Genomic DNA, 16,929 nt, shown 5'->3' on the forward strand with positions numbered 1-16,929 from the left:
AATCTTTGCTTCTCTGCAGACCCCCAACTCTACATGGAATTCCCAGAGAAAGTAGAATGTTGAGGAGCTTCTAACTATCTTAGGACCGTTCTTTCTTGATTCCGACTGTAAACCTTTGGATCTGCAAAGTTCCACACAAAACCTTACACAAGATTTGATCATAACCTGAGGGTTTAAGGGATGCACTTTTGAAACTTCCGAAGGAGTACATGTAGCTCTAAAGGAAGTGCCCCTTGAAACTCCCAAAGAGGTCTTAACAGGATTTCCCCTTGAAGCACCCATTGAAGTTCCCAATGAAATTTCCAAAGGAGGTAGATGCTGTTTCCAATAACCATGAAAGAAAACGGCTAAACAATCTTCTGCACCCTGCAGGCTCTTTTGAGTGCCATCATTGGTCGCAATGAAACTTATCATAGAGCTAACAACAGTTCAGTTTCAGTAGATGCATCTCAGAGGAATTTTATTTAGTCTGTTAGCATCGGTAATCACAATATCGAATAATCACAATATTGAGGAAGTTAGTTAATTCTTGTTATGGTCTTGGTTCCCGCATGACTGCCATCATTGGTAGTGCAAAGATTTTGAGTGACGGTGATGAATCGGTCAAAGAACTCCAATGTACTGATGATTCAAGTGTAGTTTACTCACAACCTCAGCCAGAAGATCCATCACTGTCTAGTATTATTCAATATAACAATATAGATGCTGATGCACGACGATTTGCCATCCTTCAAACAGTTTCTGTTGCGAGATTTGATCATGATGGAGAATCATGTGGCAACGAAGTTCCTGCTTGGTTGAAACATAAACACAAAAATAAGGATAAGAAACGTAAAGGGAAAGTCACAGTGGACAGCAAAATGACCCAGAATATTTAGAGCAAAAATGATTGCAGAGAAAAAACACAGAAAAAGAATTGGCGAAGCTGCCAAGCGATGAAGCAAAGTAATTCTCCATAGACTTGGCATGTAAGAAAGAGGAGCCTGAAGTGGACGATGCAAAAAAACTGAAATCTGTTGAACGCAGTGGTTATAATCCTGTATCGGAAATCAGTGGATGAATGAAGTAAAAATGTAATGATTTTTCTTGGTTATAGGTTTAATAAGATGAAAAATCATAATATTATTTTTGGTGCAAATGACATGGTTGATGGCACCAGTGTCCAGGATACAAGTTATTAGAATGGATGTTACCTGAAATTGAATTGATATTGTGAAAGTGTATTTTGTTGTCGGAGTGGATGATTTGCTAACATGGGAAGCTTGATTAATGGAATGTTTCTTTTTTTGGTTAGAATTAGAGGCTAATTTCTGCTGTTCATGAGTTGCTGAGTTTGGTCAGCAGTGGTGGCTTCTGCATGATTTGATTTTACAGGATTCTTCTCTAAACTGCAGTTGACTAGAGAAACAGACAGTCGCAGCTTGTTGCGTGTTTAAAACATGTCTTTCAGGTTTTGCTTTAGCAAGGCCACACTTAAGGAACAGGGCCATGGACTTGACCCACAAACATAGCTTTGCGCAGCTCATACAAACAGTCATCAAATTGGTTTCTTCAAGGTTCATTCTCAGGTAACATTTTCAATTCTGGATTGTTATTCTTAATTTTTTGAGCCTGTTTGGTAGAACTTACGAAAATAACTTATGACAATTTTCATAAGCCTTTTCCAACTTATTTTCATAAGTTCTCCAATATAACTTATAAAAAACAACTTATAGCATATATAAAAATGATTTACCGTTATTTTATTTTGCTATAAATAAGTTGCTTATCCAAATAGGCCCTAATTTCTTAGGAAAACATCTTTAAGCTGCATATCCAAACAGGCCCTAATTTCTTAGGAAAACATCTTCCATCTCTAATTGTTCTTGGATATACAATCAGCATGTATCAATTCCATCTCCTTTCTAACATTATGGGTTCATGTTTCAAATTGAGTGTATAAACTATAGAACATAAAAAACAAACAAGATGACTTAGTCCACAATTTTGGGAAAAAAATGACGTGCAAGGTTATAGAACATAAAAAACAAACAAGATGACTTACTACTCAATTTTGGGAAAAAAATGATGTGCAAGGTACTTGGAGACATAGTTTAAGGCATAAGCAGCCTATATTACCCCAAAGAGATCATTCAGACAGATTGGTTTACATTTGCATATGATTATTACTACAATCAATAATCATATGCAAATACAGATTTCACTGTTGTATTTCTAAAACCCCTGTAAGACATGTTTTGTATGTCTTTGCGCCACCAATTCTTTTTGTTTAAGAAAACAACAATGACCGTTATGTCTTCATGGTATATATGTTTTCCCTCAGGTCCCTCAGCTTTCTTCATAAGCTGTTCATAGTCAATTTCTTTTCTCTTAGCAGCCTCCTTTAGAGCTTCCCTCAAAAGCTTTTTTGCAATTCCCTACATGCATATTTTGTGAGACATTTTACATTTTAAGGGAAAAATATATAAAATAAAGAAACAAAAATTGAAAAGTCATACTTGTTGCCGATTTCTCTCAACAATTAAAGCTGTTTGTTCATTTGACATGAGTTTCCAAAATCCGTGTGATGCAATGATAATGCACCTATCACACTTCTCTATGTCTCTTGAAATGATTTCTGGTTCAGCTGACGAATTGCACTCTCTCTTCAGGTGTGCATCTCCAATAACTCTAGTAATCTAGTATTTTTCAGTGTAAACAAGAGAATGTTAGCGTAGGATGAATTTAAAATTCTGAATAAATGTAAAAAAACCTCAAAAGTACCTTGCAACTATCTTTGTTCAAAATCTTTGAATCTGGATGTTGTTTCTGAACTTTTATCCTGATTAGCTCGTTTTTGCAATTATGATCAGTACTCAGTTGTTTGGCTTTTATAATCTCCGTGTTTCCTAATTCTGACCCCAACAATAGTCTAGAATCCCCAATGTTTAGGATATAAAGTCTCTCTCCCCATATCAAAGCCACTAAACATGAAGAACCTATTTTGTCTAGCTCGGTGTTTTCTCTCGCGCACCTCTTAATATCTCTTTCCATGTCATCAGCAACTTGTTTCAGAATGTTCACCAAAGACATCTCTTGATCTTTCACCTTCATATATCCTGGAATTACAATTTCAACATAAAACTTACATTATATCCTAAACTAATTCTACACTAATCAAGAAAACATTACAAATAAGAGAGCCATGTTTATACATGTTGCAGGTGAAAATGAATACAAATTATTACTAATAATAAAAATTACTATTAATAATAGTAAAAATACATTATTTACAACCGTCCCCAAGCTAGTGAATGAACATCTATTATTCCCATCTTATAAACAATATTTTATTGCTCTTCAGCCCCATAGTTAGAACTTCGAAGATTTAAAAGATTTTCTTGGGAAGAGACATATGAAGTGCAATACACAACAACCAAGCTGGCGCGAAATACGAACCAACAAATTTTGGGGCACAATCACAAGAATAAATGACCAAAACAACAACAGAGAAACGTTCTGAAATAGGTCATAGATATAGAAAACCAACATATCAGCTAAGAAGTCTCCAAAACACTTCTCAAACGTGGGACTGATAAGTTAGAAAAGGGCACAAACAAACCACAAACGAAATGCTAACCAGATGACCAACCCCAAAAACCTGGAGCCAGAATAGACTACATTTTATCCGATGTGAATGTCACACAACCAAGCTGGCCCGAAATATGAACCAAAAAGATCCAGCGTTAGATTCGAAAGCATTTTCATGTAATTAAACTAACACTAAGAAGCTTTTATTTGGACATGTTATTAACGTTTGGGAAGTGCTTATTGAGTCACTGAAAAATAACATGTTATTAATGTTTGGGAAGTGCTTATTGAGTAGACGTTTAGGTTAGGCATTCAAAGTGGACACACTATATCTACTATCCTACAAGATCTATCTATGAACTCTACTAAACCCCATGTTTAGTTGCATTTTGTTCCTTGTTTGATAGAATTTTAAAAGAGGAAATCAACTCTTCAAAAAGCATTGATCCTCCATTTTGAGTCAGTAATGGCCTTTTGTTCCATTTTCTTTATTATACTTTTTTATGTTGTGATAAACATCTAAAAAGAAAAGCAATCCTTGACATTTTCACTCTCATCGTTTCTAACGTTAGATATTTTCTTAAAATGATAATAACTAGTGACACTATATGTTTTTCTTTAAGGGCAGTTGCATTCAACCTAAGTTTAACAAGGACCTACTAGTCCTCAAGTTAATGTGATTGCCACTAGACTCTTGCCTTTCTTGTGCATGATGATAAGGTATCACATTCATTACCTCCATAAAGGCACACATTATATCCCACCACCCAGCAGTACAGCAACAATGGAACTCATTTGTAGCATAGGGTGCCCTTTTGTAAAGACATGGAAGTTACAGTTTAATTTCCTAGTAGTCATAGAAACCGGGGAAAAGTTAACAAAGTTTATTTGGGTTTGTCTAATATCATATACAGGTAACAGTTGCGTAATTATTTTTGAAAACTTACCTATCATTCTATCAACTATTCTGGACATAGTTTCACAATTTAACCAAAAAGATTTCAGCAACAAAAATAAAGTTAACCAAATAGCATATTTAAACAGCACACTAATACTTGTGTGGTAAGCTGCTTATACAAATGCTCTCTAAATAAAATATCTTTCTTCCATGTAAATAAAATAGTAAAAAGTATACCAGTAAAATTATGTGTATGTAGATTGAGTTATTCAAACTAATGGGGCCTGTCTAATGAAATATGATGAATACAAATTATTACTAATAATAAAAATTACTATTAATAATAGTAAAAATACATTATTTACAACCTTCCTCAAGCTAGCGAATGAATATCTATCATTCCCATCTTATAAACAATATTCTATTGCTGTTCAGCCCCATAGTTTGAACTTCGAAGATTTAAAAGATTTTCTTGGGAAGAGACATATGAAGTGCAATACACAACAACCAAGCTGACCCGAAATACGAACCAACAAATCTTGGGGCACAATTACAACAATAAATGACCAAACAACAACAGAGAAACGTTCTGAAACAGGTCATAGATATGGAAAAGCAACATATCAGCTAATAAATCTCCAAAACACTTCTCAAACGTGGGACTGACAAGTTAGAAAAGGTCATAAACAAACCACAAACGAAATGCTAACTAGATGACCAGCCACAAAAACCTAGAGCCAGAATAGAGTACATTTTATCCGATGTGAACGTCACCCCTAATATGAAGTGCAATACACAACAACCAAGCTGGCCTGAAATATGAACCAACAAATGGTGGGGCACAATCACAACAATAAATGACCAAAACAACAATAGAGAAATGTTCTGAAGTCGGTCATAGACGTGCAAAACCAACATATCAGCTAAGAAATCTTCAAAACACTTCTCAAACGTTGGACTGACAAGCTGGAAAAGGGCACAAACAAACCACAAAGGAAATGCTAACTAGATGGCGACCAGCCCCAAAAACCTGGAGCCATAATACACTATATTTTTCATTTCATCCGATTTGAATGCCACACAATGATTACACGCTACAAGTGCCACTACGTGCACAATGACAACTAACTACTAACAATTAAAATCGAAAATTACATGTCATTAATTTAATCAGTTCACAACAATGATGTTGTTGTCACGTCACCCAAAAAATGGTAAGATTAAGGGCCTGTTTGAATAGAGTTATATGAGGTTATCTACTGAGATAAAAAAATTTAGCCTGTTTGGAAGAACTTACAAAAATAACTTATGACAATTTTCATAAGCCTTTTCCAACTTATTTTCATAAGTTCTCCAATATAACTTATAAAAAACAACTTATAACATATATAAAATCAATTTACCGTCATTTAATTTTTTGCTATAAAAATAGCTCATGCTAGCTTATGCATAGGCACTTATCATTATAAGTGCTTGTGCTTTAAGCTGTAAATAAGCTGGTTATACAAACAGGCCCTAATTGTTCTTGGATATACAATCAATACTCAATTCATTTCAAATTGGGTCATGTTTCAATTTAATCTCCTTCCTAACATTATGGGTTCATGTTTCAAATTGAGTGTATAAACTATAGAACATAAAAAACAAATAAGATGACTTACTCCACAATTTTCGGAAAAAATTATGTGCAAGGTGCTTGGAGACATCGTCCCTGCCTCCATGTCCATCATAAATGCCCACAAACAATGCCTTGTCTGTGCCGACCTCAACCTGACAATGCTCCTCCATAACTGCATTGGATTGAATTGAAGCCATTGAAAATTGACCACTTTGATATTGAATTAGTTCCCTCGACCAAATTTTGTTGATATCGAAGCAATTGCGATTCTTGCCATGGTTTCCACATCCTAACCAACAACCCATAACTGAGAGAAGAAAGATGAGCTATGATGAGAATGGGTCAGTAGCTATGTAGAAAGATGATTCTACCCATAATCGCCATTCTTGTTTTCATTTTGTAGAGAGTGAGTTCTATGAGAATGGGTTTTTGGCAAGAATGGGTTTTTGGCGAGAGTGAGTTTTAGGTTTTTTCCTAAAGAATTTGTTTACTTGGTAGAAATTGAATTTTAAGATGAGCTATGATGAGAATGGGTCAGTAGCTATGTAGAAAGATGATTCTACCCATAATCGCCATTCTTGTTTTCATTTTGTAGAGAGTGAGTTCTATGAGAACGGGTTTTTGGCGAGAGTGAGTTTTATGAGAACGGGTTTTTTCCTATAGAATTTGTTTACTTGGTAGAAATTGAATTTTTCTTTTGAATTCATTTTTTTTTAATTCATGTTATACATATTATTATTGTTTTTTTTCTTTTCTTTTTCCTTCTCACATATCTACCATTTTAAAGAAAGAGATATGATTTTCCATTAAAAATAAAAAATAGAAAGCTATGATAACGAAGCCAAATAAGTTTAAATTAAATTTCATATATCACATTTATAATTTTTCTTGAATATGAATATTTCTCATTAATCTTGAAAGGAATGAAAACCAACTATTTATATACATGAGATATGATCTAAATAGGAATGCAATCCTATAATAAATATCAATATCTCAACACTCCTACATGAGATTGATCAGTTGTTGGATAAGGTCAAGTGGCATTCTTTGTGGTGGTTAAAAGCTAGCCATGCCATTTTTGTTTTTGGTTCTGATTTGTGGTGGTCAAGACCCTTGGATTGTTTGGGTCTTGGCTAACTCTTGATTGACTTTGTATATCTGTAATTTTTTGGGGACCCCTTGGTACACCTTGTACTAGGGAGAGCTCTTGACTTGTTAATATAAGTTCCATTTTTGATTGTTCAAAAAAAAAAAATCTCAACACTCCCCCTCAAGGTGGAGCATACATATCATATGCATCCATCTTGTCACATATGTAAGTTATCCGAGGACTTCGTAGAGATTTAGTAAAGATATCTACAAGTTGATCCTTAGAACTGACAAATGAGGTTTTGATGACTCCAGAGAGAATCTTTTCCCTAATGAAATAACAGTCAACTTCTGGTTTTGATTGATTATCACATACGAGTTCCATCTGACCAACCTCACAAAAACTTAATTCTTGCAGTAAATGTTTTAACCACACAAGCTCACTTGTAGCATGAGCCATTGCTCGATACTCGGCTTTTGTACTTGATCGAGCAACGACTGTTTGCTTTTTGCTCTTCCATGAAATGAGATTTCCACCCACAAAAATACAATAACCAGAAGTAGACCGCCTATCACTCGCATCTCCTGCCCAATTGGCATCTGAATACCCAACGATATTAGTGTGGCCTCTATTAGTGAAAACAAGTCCATTTCCAGGTGCTCTTTTGATGTACTTAAGAATTCGAACAACTGCATTCCAATGACTGTCACACGGAGAATTAAGGAACTGACTTACTACGCTAACTGGAAAAGATATGTCAGGTCTTGTTAGGGTAAGATAATTCAATTTTCCCACTAGTCTCCGGTATCTTCCTGGATCAGAATAAGGCTCCCCCTGGTCCGGAAGGAGCTTCACGTTATGATCCATAGGAGTGTCGACTGGTTTGCAATCTATAAGACCTGTCTCCTCTATAATATCAAGGGCATATTTTCTCTGAGAGATAGCAATGCCTGACTTTGATTGAGCCACCTCAATCCCAAGAAAGTAACGTAGAGGACCTAAGTCCTTAGTCTGAAAGTTTTGAAATAGGTGTTGTTTTAATGCTTTGATACCTTCGTAATCATCTCCTGCAATCACAATATCCTCAACATAAACTACAAGATAGATATATTGATTTGATGATGAACATTTAAGAAAGACAGAATGATCTGATTCGCAACGGGTCATCCCAAACTGCTGCAAAACTTTGCTAAATCGACCGAACCATGCCCGAGGTGATTGTTTCAGGCCATATAAGGACTTCTGCAATTTGCATACCAGACTACGACCCCCTGAGCAACAAACCCAGGAGGTTGCTCCATATAAATCTCTTCTTCCAAGTCACCATGCAAGAAATCATTCTTGATATCTAACTGAAATAAAGGCCAACGTTTCATGGCGGCCATAGCTATAAAGAGGCGAACAGATGTCATCTTCGCAACTGGTGAGGAGGTATTGCTATAATCTTGACCATAGACTTGAGTATAGCCTTTAGCCACTAATCGAGCCTTTAATCGATCAATTTGTCCGTCAGGTCCCACTTTGACATTAAACACCCACCTGCAACCAACAACAGATTTTCCAGGAGGAGGTGAAACAAGCTCCCAAGTATGGTTGGATTCTAAAGCTACCATTTCATCAATCATGGCTTGTTTCCATCCTTGGTGAGATAATGTTTCATGAACTGTCTTAGGAATTGAGACAGATGACAAAGCAGAAACAAAAGCAAAGTAGGAAGGAGACAGTTGGTGGTAACTCAAAAAGTTGTAGACAGGATGAGGATTAACCGTTGACCTTTTACCTTTATGAAGAGCAATAGGTAAGTCATTAGAAGGCTCGGGTGGGACCACAACAGGAGAGGAGATTGGAGCAGTAGCCGAATCACTAGAATCAGTAGTAATAGTCTTTGGAGCTGAATCACTAGAATCAATAGGAGATGTTTCTGGAGGTTCAACATGCTGACACTCATAAATATTACCGTAACGGTGGAACTCAGGGTTACCTTATAACTGTGGAGAACTTTGAGTAGAGGCAGGTGGCTCAAATATTGGATGAAATAAAGGAATAGGTATCACCTGAGAATCGGTAAAATCTGATGTCGAACTAGTTGTGGTGAGTGAGCAAAGAATGGTGTATCCTCGAAGAAAGTAACATCTGCTGAAATATAAAAGCGACATGTAGATGGAGAATAACACCGATACCCCTTTTGGGTTCTAGAATAGCCCAAAAACACACATTTGACAGCTCGTGCAGACAATTTATCGCGACCAGGAGTGAGATCATGAACAAAACATGTAGAGCCGAACACACGTAGTGGGACTCTGGACAAAGGGTCCTTAGGAAATAAGAGTGAGTGTGGAATCTCATTATCCAATACTGAGGATGGCATACGGTTTATCAAATAACAATCAGTGAGAATAGCATCACCCCAAAATTTAAAAGGTGCATGAGCATTGATCAATAAGGTTCGAGCTGTATCAACTAAATGACGATGTTTCCTTTCAGTGACGCCATTTTGTTGTGGTGTGTGGGGACAACTGGATTGATGTATGATACCAAGAGAAGCCATGAAAGAGTTGAATGGTGCAGAAAAATATTCTTTTGCATTGTCACTCCGCAAAATTCGAATTCCTTTTCCAAATTGGTTCTTTATCTCTGAACAAAATGTCTGAAAGGCACCAAATAATTGTGAACGGTCCTTCAGTAAAGTGATCCAGGTGCATCTAGAAAAATCATCGATGAAAGTGACATAATATCTATATCCCAAAGTAGACATCACCCGACTAGGACCCCACACATCAGAATGAACAATATCAAAGGGAGACTTGGATCTTTTATTGGAACTGCTTGGGAAAGATGCTCTAACATGCTTGCCAAGTTGACATGACTCACAATCCAATGACTTCAAATGTAAAAGTTGAGGAACCAACACCTTTAACTTATCAAAACTTGGATGACCCAAACGACGATGAATCATATCCGGAGATGCAGAAACACCACAAATAATGGATGATTGACTATGAAGGTAATATAGACCCTGTGATATAGATCATGTTCCAATTGTCTTTCCTGTATTACAATCCTGTATACAGAAAGACTTGGAAGAAAATGTTATGGAACAATTGAGAGAGTCAGTAAGCTTACTGATTGATATCAAATTAAAAGGACAACCAGGTACAAATAACACATAATTCAATGATAGAGATGATAGAGGTGATGCCTGACCAATACCAGTAACTTGTGCCTTAGAACCATTAGCAAGGGTAATATTGTGAGGTATATTTGGAGGTGACAAGTTAGAGATTAGAGAGGGATTACCAACTACATGATCGTAAGCACCGAAATCTAAAATCCATGATCCGATGCAGTGAGAAAGACAAGCTGTAGAATTACCAAAAAGAGCCAAAATGGCCGGAGATAAAATCGGTTGGACAACCATCATACCACTAAACCAAAAACCTTTGAATGACGTCCAAAGACAAATCTGCAGAAACCAAGATGAATCACAAGAAAAGTGGCAGACTAAAGTGACCAGAGTATGACCCATGAAGCCTCTAAAAAGTGGGACCCAAGTGTTGTTGATGGTCCCAAACAACACAGAACAGCAAGGTGAGTCAGATGATGACAGTGGCGATTGAAAGCAGCGGGAAGGCAGCGTGTCAATTGACGTTTGATGGCGGAAAGCAGATCGGCGCCGTCTGATTCTAATTCCAGAGCGCGTGTCTATGTCGGTGGCTCCGACAACTGTCAGCGGTGGTTGTGCTCTCACAACTGACTTGAGACCAAACAGTCTAAAAAACTAGGGTTAGCCTTGTCGGCAGAACCCAAAGAAAAACCTAGCTCTAACCTGCTGCGGTTGTCCAATCAGTTGGCGTGTTTGAGTTTGGGAAACAGGTTTGTGGACTTTTGCTGTCTGATTCTCAACATTACCTACACTATTTATTTTAGTTATCCGAGTCTTTCATCTCTCTCGTCTTTTAGATTTCCTGATCACAAGCAGCTCCTTAAGTATCTAATAATTAATGAAAATAAAAGCTATTGAATTTAAAATGTTGCAACCTAGGAGTTGATGTGTGTGTTTATAAAATGTTTGATTTTAAGCAGTGCAATATACATTCCTGTAACAATCATGCAAATGTTGTTTGTTTTGGATTACGTATTTTATGAACTGTTAATCTAAATTTACCATTGAAATGGATCTCACTTCCTTTATCATATATTTGTTTTAGACATTAGTCAAACCAATTTTGACGATAAAGTTCTGTACGAGACTTTTGAAACTCCCAAAGAGGACTTAACAGGATTTCCCCCTGAAGCACCAATTGAAGCTCCCAAAGAAATTTTCCCCGATAAATGTGAAAACTGAGTAATAATATTTGATTTTAAGCTTCTAAGGACCACACTTTTGAAACTCCCAAAGAGGACTTAACAGGATTTCCCCCTGAAGCACCAATTGAAGCTCCCAAAGAAATTTCTATGGATGTAGATGCTGTTTCCAACAGTCATGAAAGAAAAGGCTAATCAAAATCATGGTTAAACGATCTTCTGCCACCTGTAGGGCTGATACTAATAATCGACCGGTTGAATACTCTTTAGGTGGTCATACTGAAACTGATCAGGATCTAGCAGTTCAGTTTCAGTAGATGCACCTCAGAGGAATTTTGCTGAGACTGTTGGCATTGATAATTTCAATATTGAAGAAGGTAATTCTTGTTATGGTCCTGGTTCCCGCTAGACTGCCAACATTGGTGGTGCAAAGATTTTCAGTGACAGTGATGAATTGGTCAAAGAACTCCAATGTACTGCAGATTCAAGTGTAGTTTACTCACAACCTCAGTCAGAAGATCCATCATTGTCTAGTATTATTCAAGATAACAATATAGATGCTGATGCACGACGATTTGCCAGCCTTCAAACACTTTCAGTTGCTAGATTGGATCATACAAAGTCACAAAGGATAAGAAGCTTAAACGGGAAAGTCACAAAGGACAGCAAAATGACCCAGAATATGTAGCGCGAAAATGATTGAACGCCAAGCGATGAAGCTAAAAGATCCATAGAATTGTCATGTAAGAAAAAGGAGCCTGAAGTGGATGATGGAAAACAACTGAAATCTGTTGAACCCAACGGTTATAATCCTGTATCAGAAATTGGAGGGCTTGATAACAAAACAATTCCACCAAAGATATACATCTGGTGCACCAAAATTTGAATTAAAATAAAAAATCAAACGCTGAGTAAGTCATAGAGAATAAATGAAAGTAACAATGCCCTTTTGTATTTTCTGGGATGTAGTTTCCTTTTCAATATCCGACAAAGCATGAAATTCTTTGAGCTGTATTTGTTGTTAGTTCTTTATTCTGGTTTCAGAGCTATGTGATTGCAATTTCAATTGCATAGTGTGACTGAAGTGTTTTGTAACTATGCATCACATGTAAATTTAGTATTGCTCTTTAAAATTAAATATTCTTCATGAATGTTTGGATATAGTCAAAAGAGTTGGTATGTTCTTTCTCCTGTCTTATATTTTGCTTCAGTAAATTTTTTATACGCTAATCTATCTTACACTTAAAACGCTCGATGTTATTCCCATTTAAGTAGGATCGGGTCTAAGTGAGATGCTGACTCACTAAACTGTTCATATAGTAATATTATCCTACAAAAGATAGTGTAATTAATAAATATATCATCATATACATAATAATTTATTTCGTGTGATTTTTCAATCAATTATAATTACAATTTTATGATATCAGAAAAGAATAGTATGTTTTCAAATAATTTTTGCATGGTCTCTATGCCTTTGCCATTGAATCCACAACCTAACCAACTAGCCATAACCAAGAAGAAAGACAAGCTACATCTCGGATGATTACTTCACGTTCATTTCATTCATGTTAGGAATAGCAGCCGCACCACCTTTTATTTCCTTTTTTACGATAATGGGTTTTTCTGTGTTAAATCATGAGTTTGTTGATTCTATTTGTTCTTTGTTTCTTTATGTTACCGTTTGTTGTACTCACTCATTTAGAATCATTGTATGTTGATTTGGCTTTGACAGTAACATTACTCTTTGGGAAATTTAATTCTTGCTTTTGGTTACACAAAAACTCTATTAATAGCTTTATGTCTTATGTCATTTTGACAATTAAGCTCTTTTCTGATAAAACTAATAAGACAGTATCCAGTATCCAGACATTGGCCCAGATTGCCCTAAAGCTTTTGGGTTTGATTCATCTTGTCGGCGCCTTCTTATTTTTTAGTATCATACTTCCATTCAAAGGTTGTAATGAACATATCTATTACCAAAGCTTCGCTACAGGATCGGAAATATGAACTTGTAAAGCCTTTACGAGAGACCTAAATGCAATCTGGCATATTCAAATTGAAACAAGAGCACTCCTTGATCTTGAATTCCACTGCAAGTGGCATTGATTCAGCACTTCTTTTATTTACCAAACATGTTGACGAGGAACCTTCCTTAAGAGGTTATAAATCATTTCCGTAGAGAAGATCTACGACGATGTATGCCAATCTCGAAAACATGTGTGAATATTACATGTACCTGAAGCAGTTATTTATGAGTTTCTATTCATCAGTTGTTTCATGTGTCCTTTTATAGAAGTGTTTGTTGTGAGGATTTCCTTCAGCTATTTTAGTAATTTTGATAGCCTAAATTAAATTAATTTGGAAGGGGATATTTTGTTGTATTTTTAGGTTTGATAGCATGGTCTGTTTATGAAATATTCTCATAACCTTTTCTATTTTATGAAATTTGACAGTTTTGTTTGATAAGAAATCAATACATCTTAAATATAATATTTTATAGTTAGTAACCTTTTTTACTTTACTGCTATAAGTTTTTATGTGTGTTACAAGAAGTCCGTTATGATGTTAATCTTTGCTTCTCTGCAGACCCCCAACTCTACATGGAATTCCCAGAGAAAGTAGAATGTTGAGGAGCTTCTAACTATCTTAGGACCGTTCTTTCTTGATTCCGACTGTAAACCTTTGGATCTGCCAAGTTCCATCCAAAACCTTACACAAGATTTGATCATAACTTGAGGGTTTAAGGGATTCACGTGATAAAGATCCTAAGGACCAAACTTCTGAAACTCCCAAAGGAGTACATGTAGCTCTAAAGGAAGCACCCATTGAAATTTCCAAAGGAGGTAGATGTTTCCAATAGTCATGAAAGAAATATGCTAATCAAAGTCAAGGCTAAACAATCTTAAGCCACCAGTAGGGCTGATACTGATAATCAATCAGTTGAGTGCTTTAGGTGGTCGTAATGAAACTGATCACAGAGCTAGCAGTTCAGTTTCAGTAGATGCATCTCCGTAGAATTTTGCTGAGTCTGTTAGTATTGATAATCACAATATCGAGGAAGTTAATGCTTGTTATGGTCCTGGTTCTCGCATGACTACAATCATTGGTAGTGCAAAGATTTTGAGTGACGGCGATGAATTGGTCAAAGAACTCCAATGTACTGCGGATTCAAGTGTAGTTTACTCACAACCTCAGCCAGAAGATCCATCACTGTCTAGTATTATTCAAGATAACAAAATAGATGCTGATGCACGACGATTTGCCAGCCTTCAAACAGTTTCAGTTGCTAGATTTGATCATGATGGAGAATCATATCGCAAAGAAGTTCCTGCTCCTCGGAAAGATAAACACAAAAACAAGGATAAGAAACGTAAATGGGAAAGTCACAACGGACGGCAAAATGACCCAGAATATTTAGAGCAAAAATGATTGAAGAGAAAAAACACAAGGAAAAAGAATTGGCAAAGCTGCCAAGCGATGTAGCAAAAGGATCCTCCATAGACTTGTCAAGTAAGAAAGAGGATCCTCCATAATCCTGTAACAGGAAATCGTAGGGATTGATACCAAACCAGTGCCACCAAAGTTACATCAAACAAACTAAAATTAAAACATTTCTCCATCCATCAAACAAACTTCATCAATGCATCCATCAAACAAACTAAAATCAAAACATAGTCAAAATACGATTACATTCATCCATCCTAAAATTAAACCAATCCATACAAACTCAAAATGATAGCTCAACATAAAAAAGCACAGACCCCATCACCCTAACATTAAGTTCACCAGGATCATTATGCTATTCCAGGAGCTTCATCCCTTGCCTTCTTCCTTTCAATTTCACCCAAAACATCAGTCATGTCTGGATCATTATGCTCTTCCACTAGCTCTTTCAATATCTGTTAACCACAATAAATAAATGCATAATTTAGATACGTAAATCACATTGTAACTCTTTGTTCTTATATGTATTTTTTTTAATAAGAAGAAATTTTTATTAGATTTATATTATGTTAAAAGTAATGAACACATAACTAAAAAATTTGTGCTTGCGTGAAAAAATCATTTCTATGAGATGGAAAAAATGCATAAAGAACTACCAACTTATTAGATTTCTTTAAAAAAAAAAGTTAGTGCGCTACGTTGTAGACATACCAAGATTTCATTATCCATTATGTTGGATGCAGCAATGGGATTCTCCTTAAGGATGTCGTTGAGTGTGTCACGGTCGAGCTTAAGGAGCTGACATACTTCTCTAGTTTTAGCGGTAAAAAGTTGTGGCTTATTACAAAGCACACAACTTTGACCAAACACATTTCCAGCTATGGCTGTTCCGGCATCCTGAAATAAGAATCAAGACTCAGTTTCATTTGTTAAATTAGAATACGTATTCTTAATATCTACTATGAAATGCTTATAAAAAATATATATACTAGAAAATTCAAAACAGACTATTTTTATTTTGTTGAAGAAGTACTAGAAAATAGACAGACTTACTCGCTCAACCCCATTTTTGAAAGATTTTAATTCCTGTCAATAGAGTAAAACAAAGAAACAACATTTTATTAGCTTGTAAACAAAGATAAAGTGATATAATTTATATACACCGATATCGTAATTTTTTTTACATATGTATCTAATTAAATCACTTTATAACATCATATTTTTAGGTTAGTTTTAAAAATATTGCAAACATTTATGATTTTATTTGATTGTGCGTAAAAAGAGTTAGTTATACCATCAATGTATATAAAATAAATCTGAAAATAACACTATCATCATATTATATTATAATATAATTGTTATTAATTTTAAAATTTAATGATAATTTATAAAACAAAAGGGTAGACACTTACCACAGAACCCCGGACAACAAAATAAAAACAAACTGGAAACTCATCTTGCAGAATCACCGTTGAATTGGCAAGGTAAAAAACAGGCTCCATCTCATGTACCTTTTAGAGTTTGAATAAAAACTATATTAGCTCTCAATGCAAATAAAATATAAAAGTAAATATTTCATATAAAATAGTAATTACCAATTGTAATCGAATAGCATTTGAAACCCCCTCGAAAAGATAGCTATCCGTCATGTAATTGTTGTACAAATAATTCAGAATCATTTTACAAATTGGCATTGGTAAAGACTTAAAAATACCATGCTCCTCTGATGGTTCTAAATTGGATGCATATTCTAATTCCAAGTGAGTAGACACCTCATTTTGAAGATGCATAGGTAGATTATGTTGTCGACAAAAACTTAACACACGAAGTCTACGTGCTTGCTGAAAATAATTAACCACGTAGTTAGATGCTATACAATTTCCACACCTTAAAATAATAAATTAATTTAAGAACATTGTATTCTTATAATATACATACGTATCTTCCGGTTGGACCAACATCAGGGGCAAGTACGTGACTGATATTTCCTACCACATA

General features: G+C 35.5%; 2 protein-coding genes across 2 annotated transcripts; both read right to left on the reverse strand.

Annotated features, from left to right (window-relative positions):
• Positions 1-2,010: 2,010 nt before the first annotated feature.
• On the reverse strand, positions 2,011-3,092 carry LOC120579901 (probable protein phosphatase 2C 68). Its single transcript, XM_039832649.1, has 3 exons — positions 2,764-3,092; positions 2,499-2,678; positions 2,011-2,417 (listed from the first exon to the last, which is right to left on the reverse strand). The coding sequence occupies exons 1-3, from the start codon at positions 3,070-3,072 to the stop codon at positions 2,175-2,177; spliced, it is 732 nt and encodes a 243-aa protein (XP_039688583.1). The 5' UTR covers positions 3,073-3,092; the 3' UTR covers positions 2,011-2,174.
• Positions 3,093-15,281: 12,189 nt separating this feature from the next.
• Positions 15,282-16,269, reverse strand: LOC11441179 (potassium channel AKT1). The gene is made up of 4 exons (XM_024780786.1): positions 16,261-16,269; positions 15,985-16,017; positions 15,643-15,828; positions 15,282-15,386 (listed from the first exon to the last, which is right to left on the reverse strand). The coding sequence occupies exons 1-4, from the start codon at positions 16,267-16,269 to the stop codon at positions 15,282-15,284; spliced, it is 333 nt and encodes a 110-aa protein (XP_024636554.1).
• Between the last annotated feature and the right edge of the window lie 660 nt (positions 16,270-16,929).

The sequence above is a fragment of the Medicago truncatula genome, chromosome 4 (genome assembly GCF_003473485.1).
Source record: "Medicago truncatula cultivar Jemalong A17 chromosome 4, MtrunA17r5.0-ANR, whole genome shotgun sequence".
Taxonomy (NCBI): Eukaryota; Viridiplantae; Streptophyta; class Magnoliopsida; order Fabales; family Fabaceae; genus Medicago; species Medicago truncatula.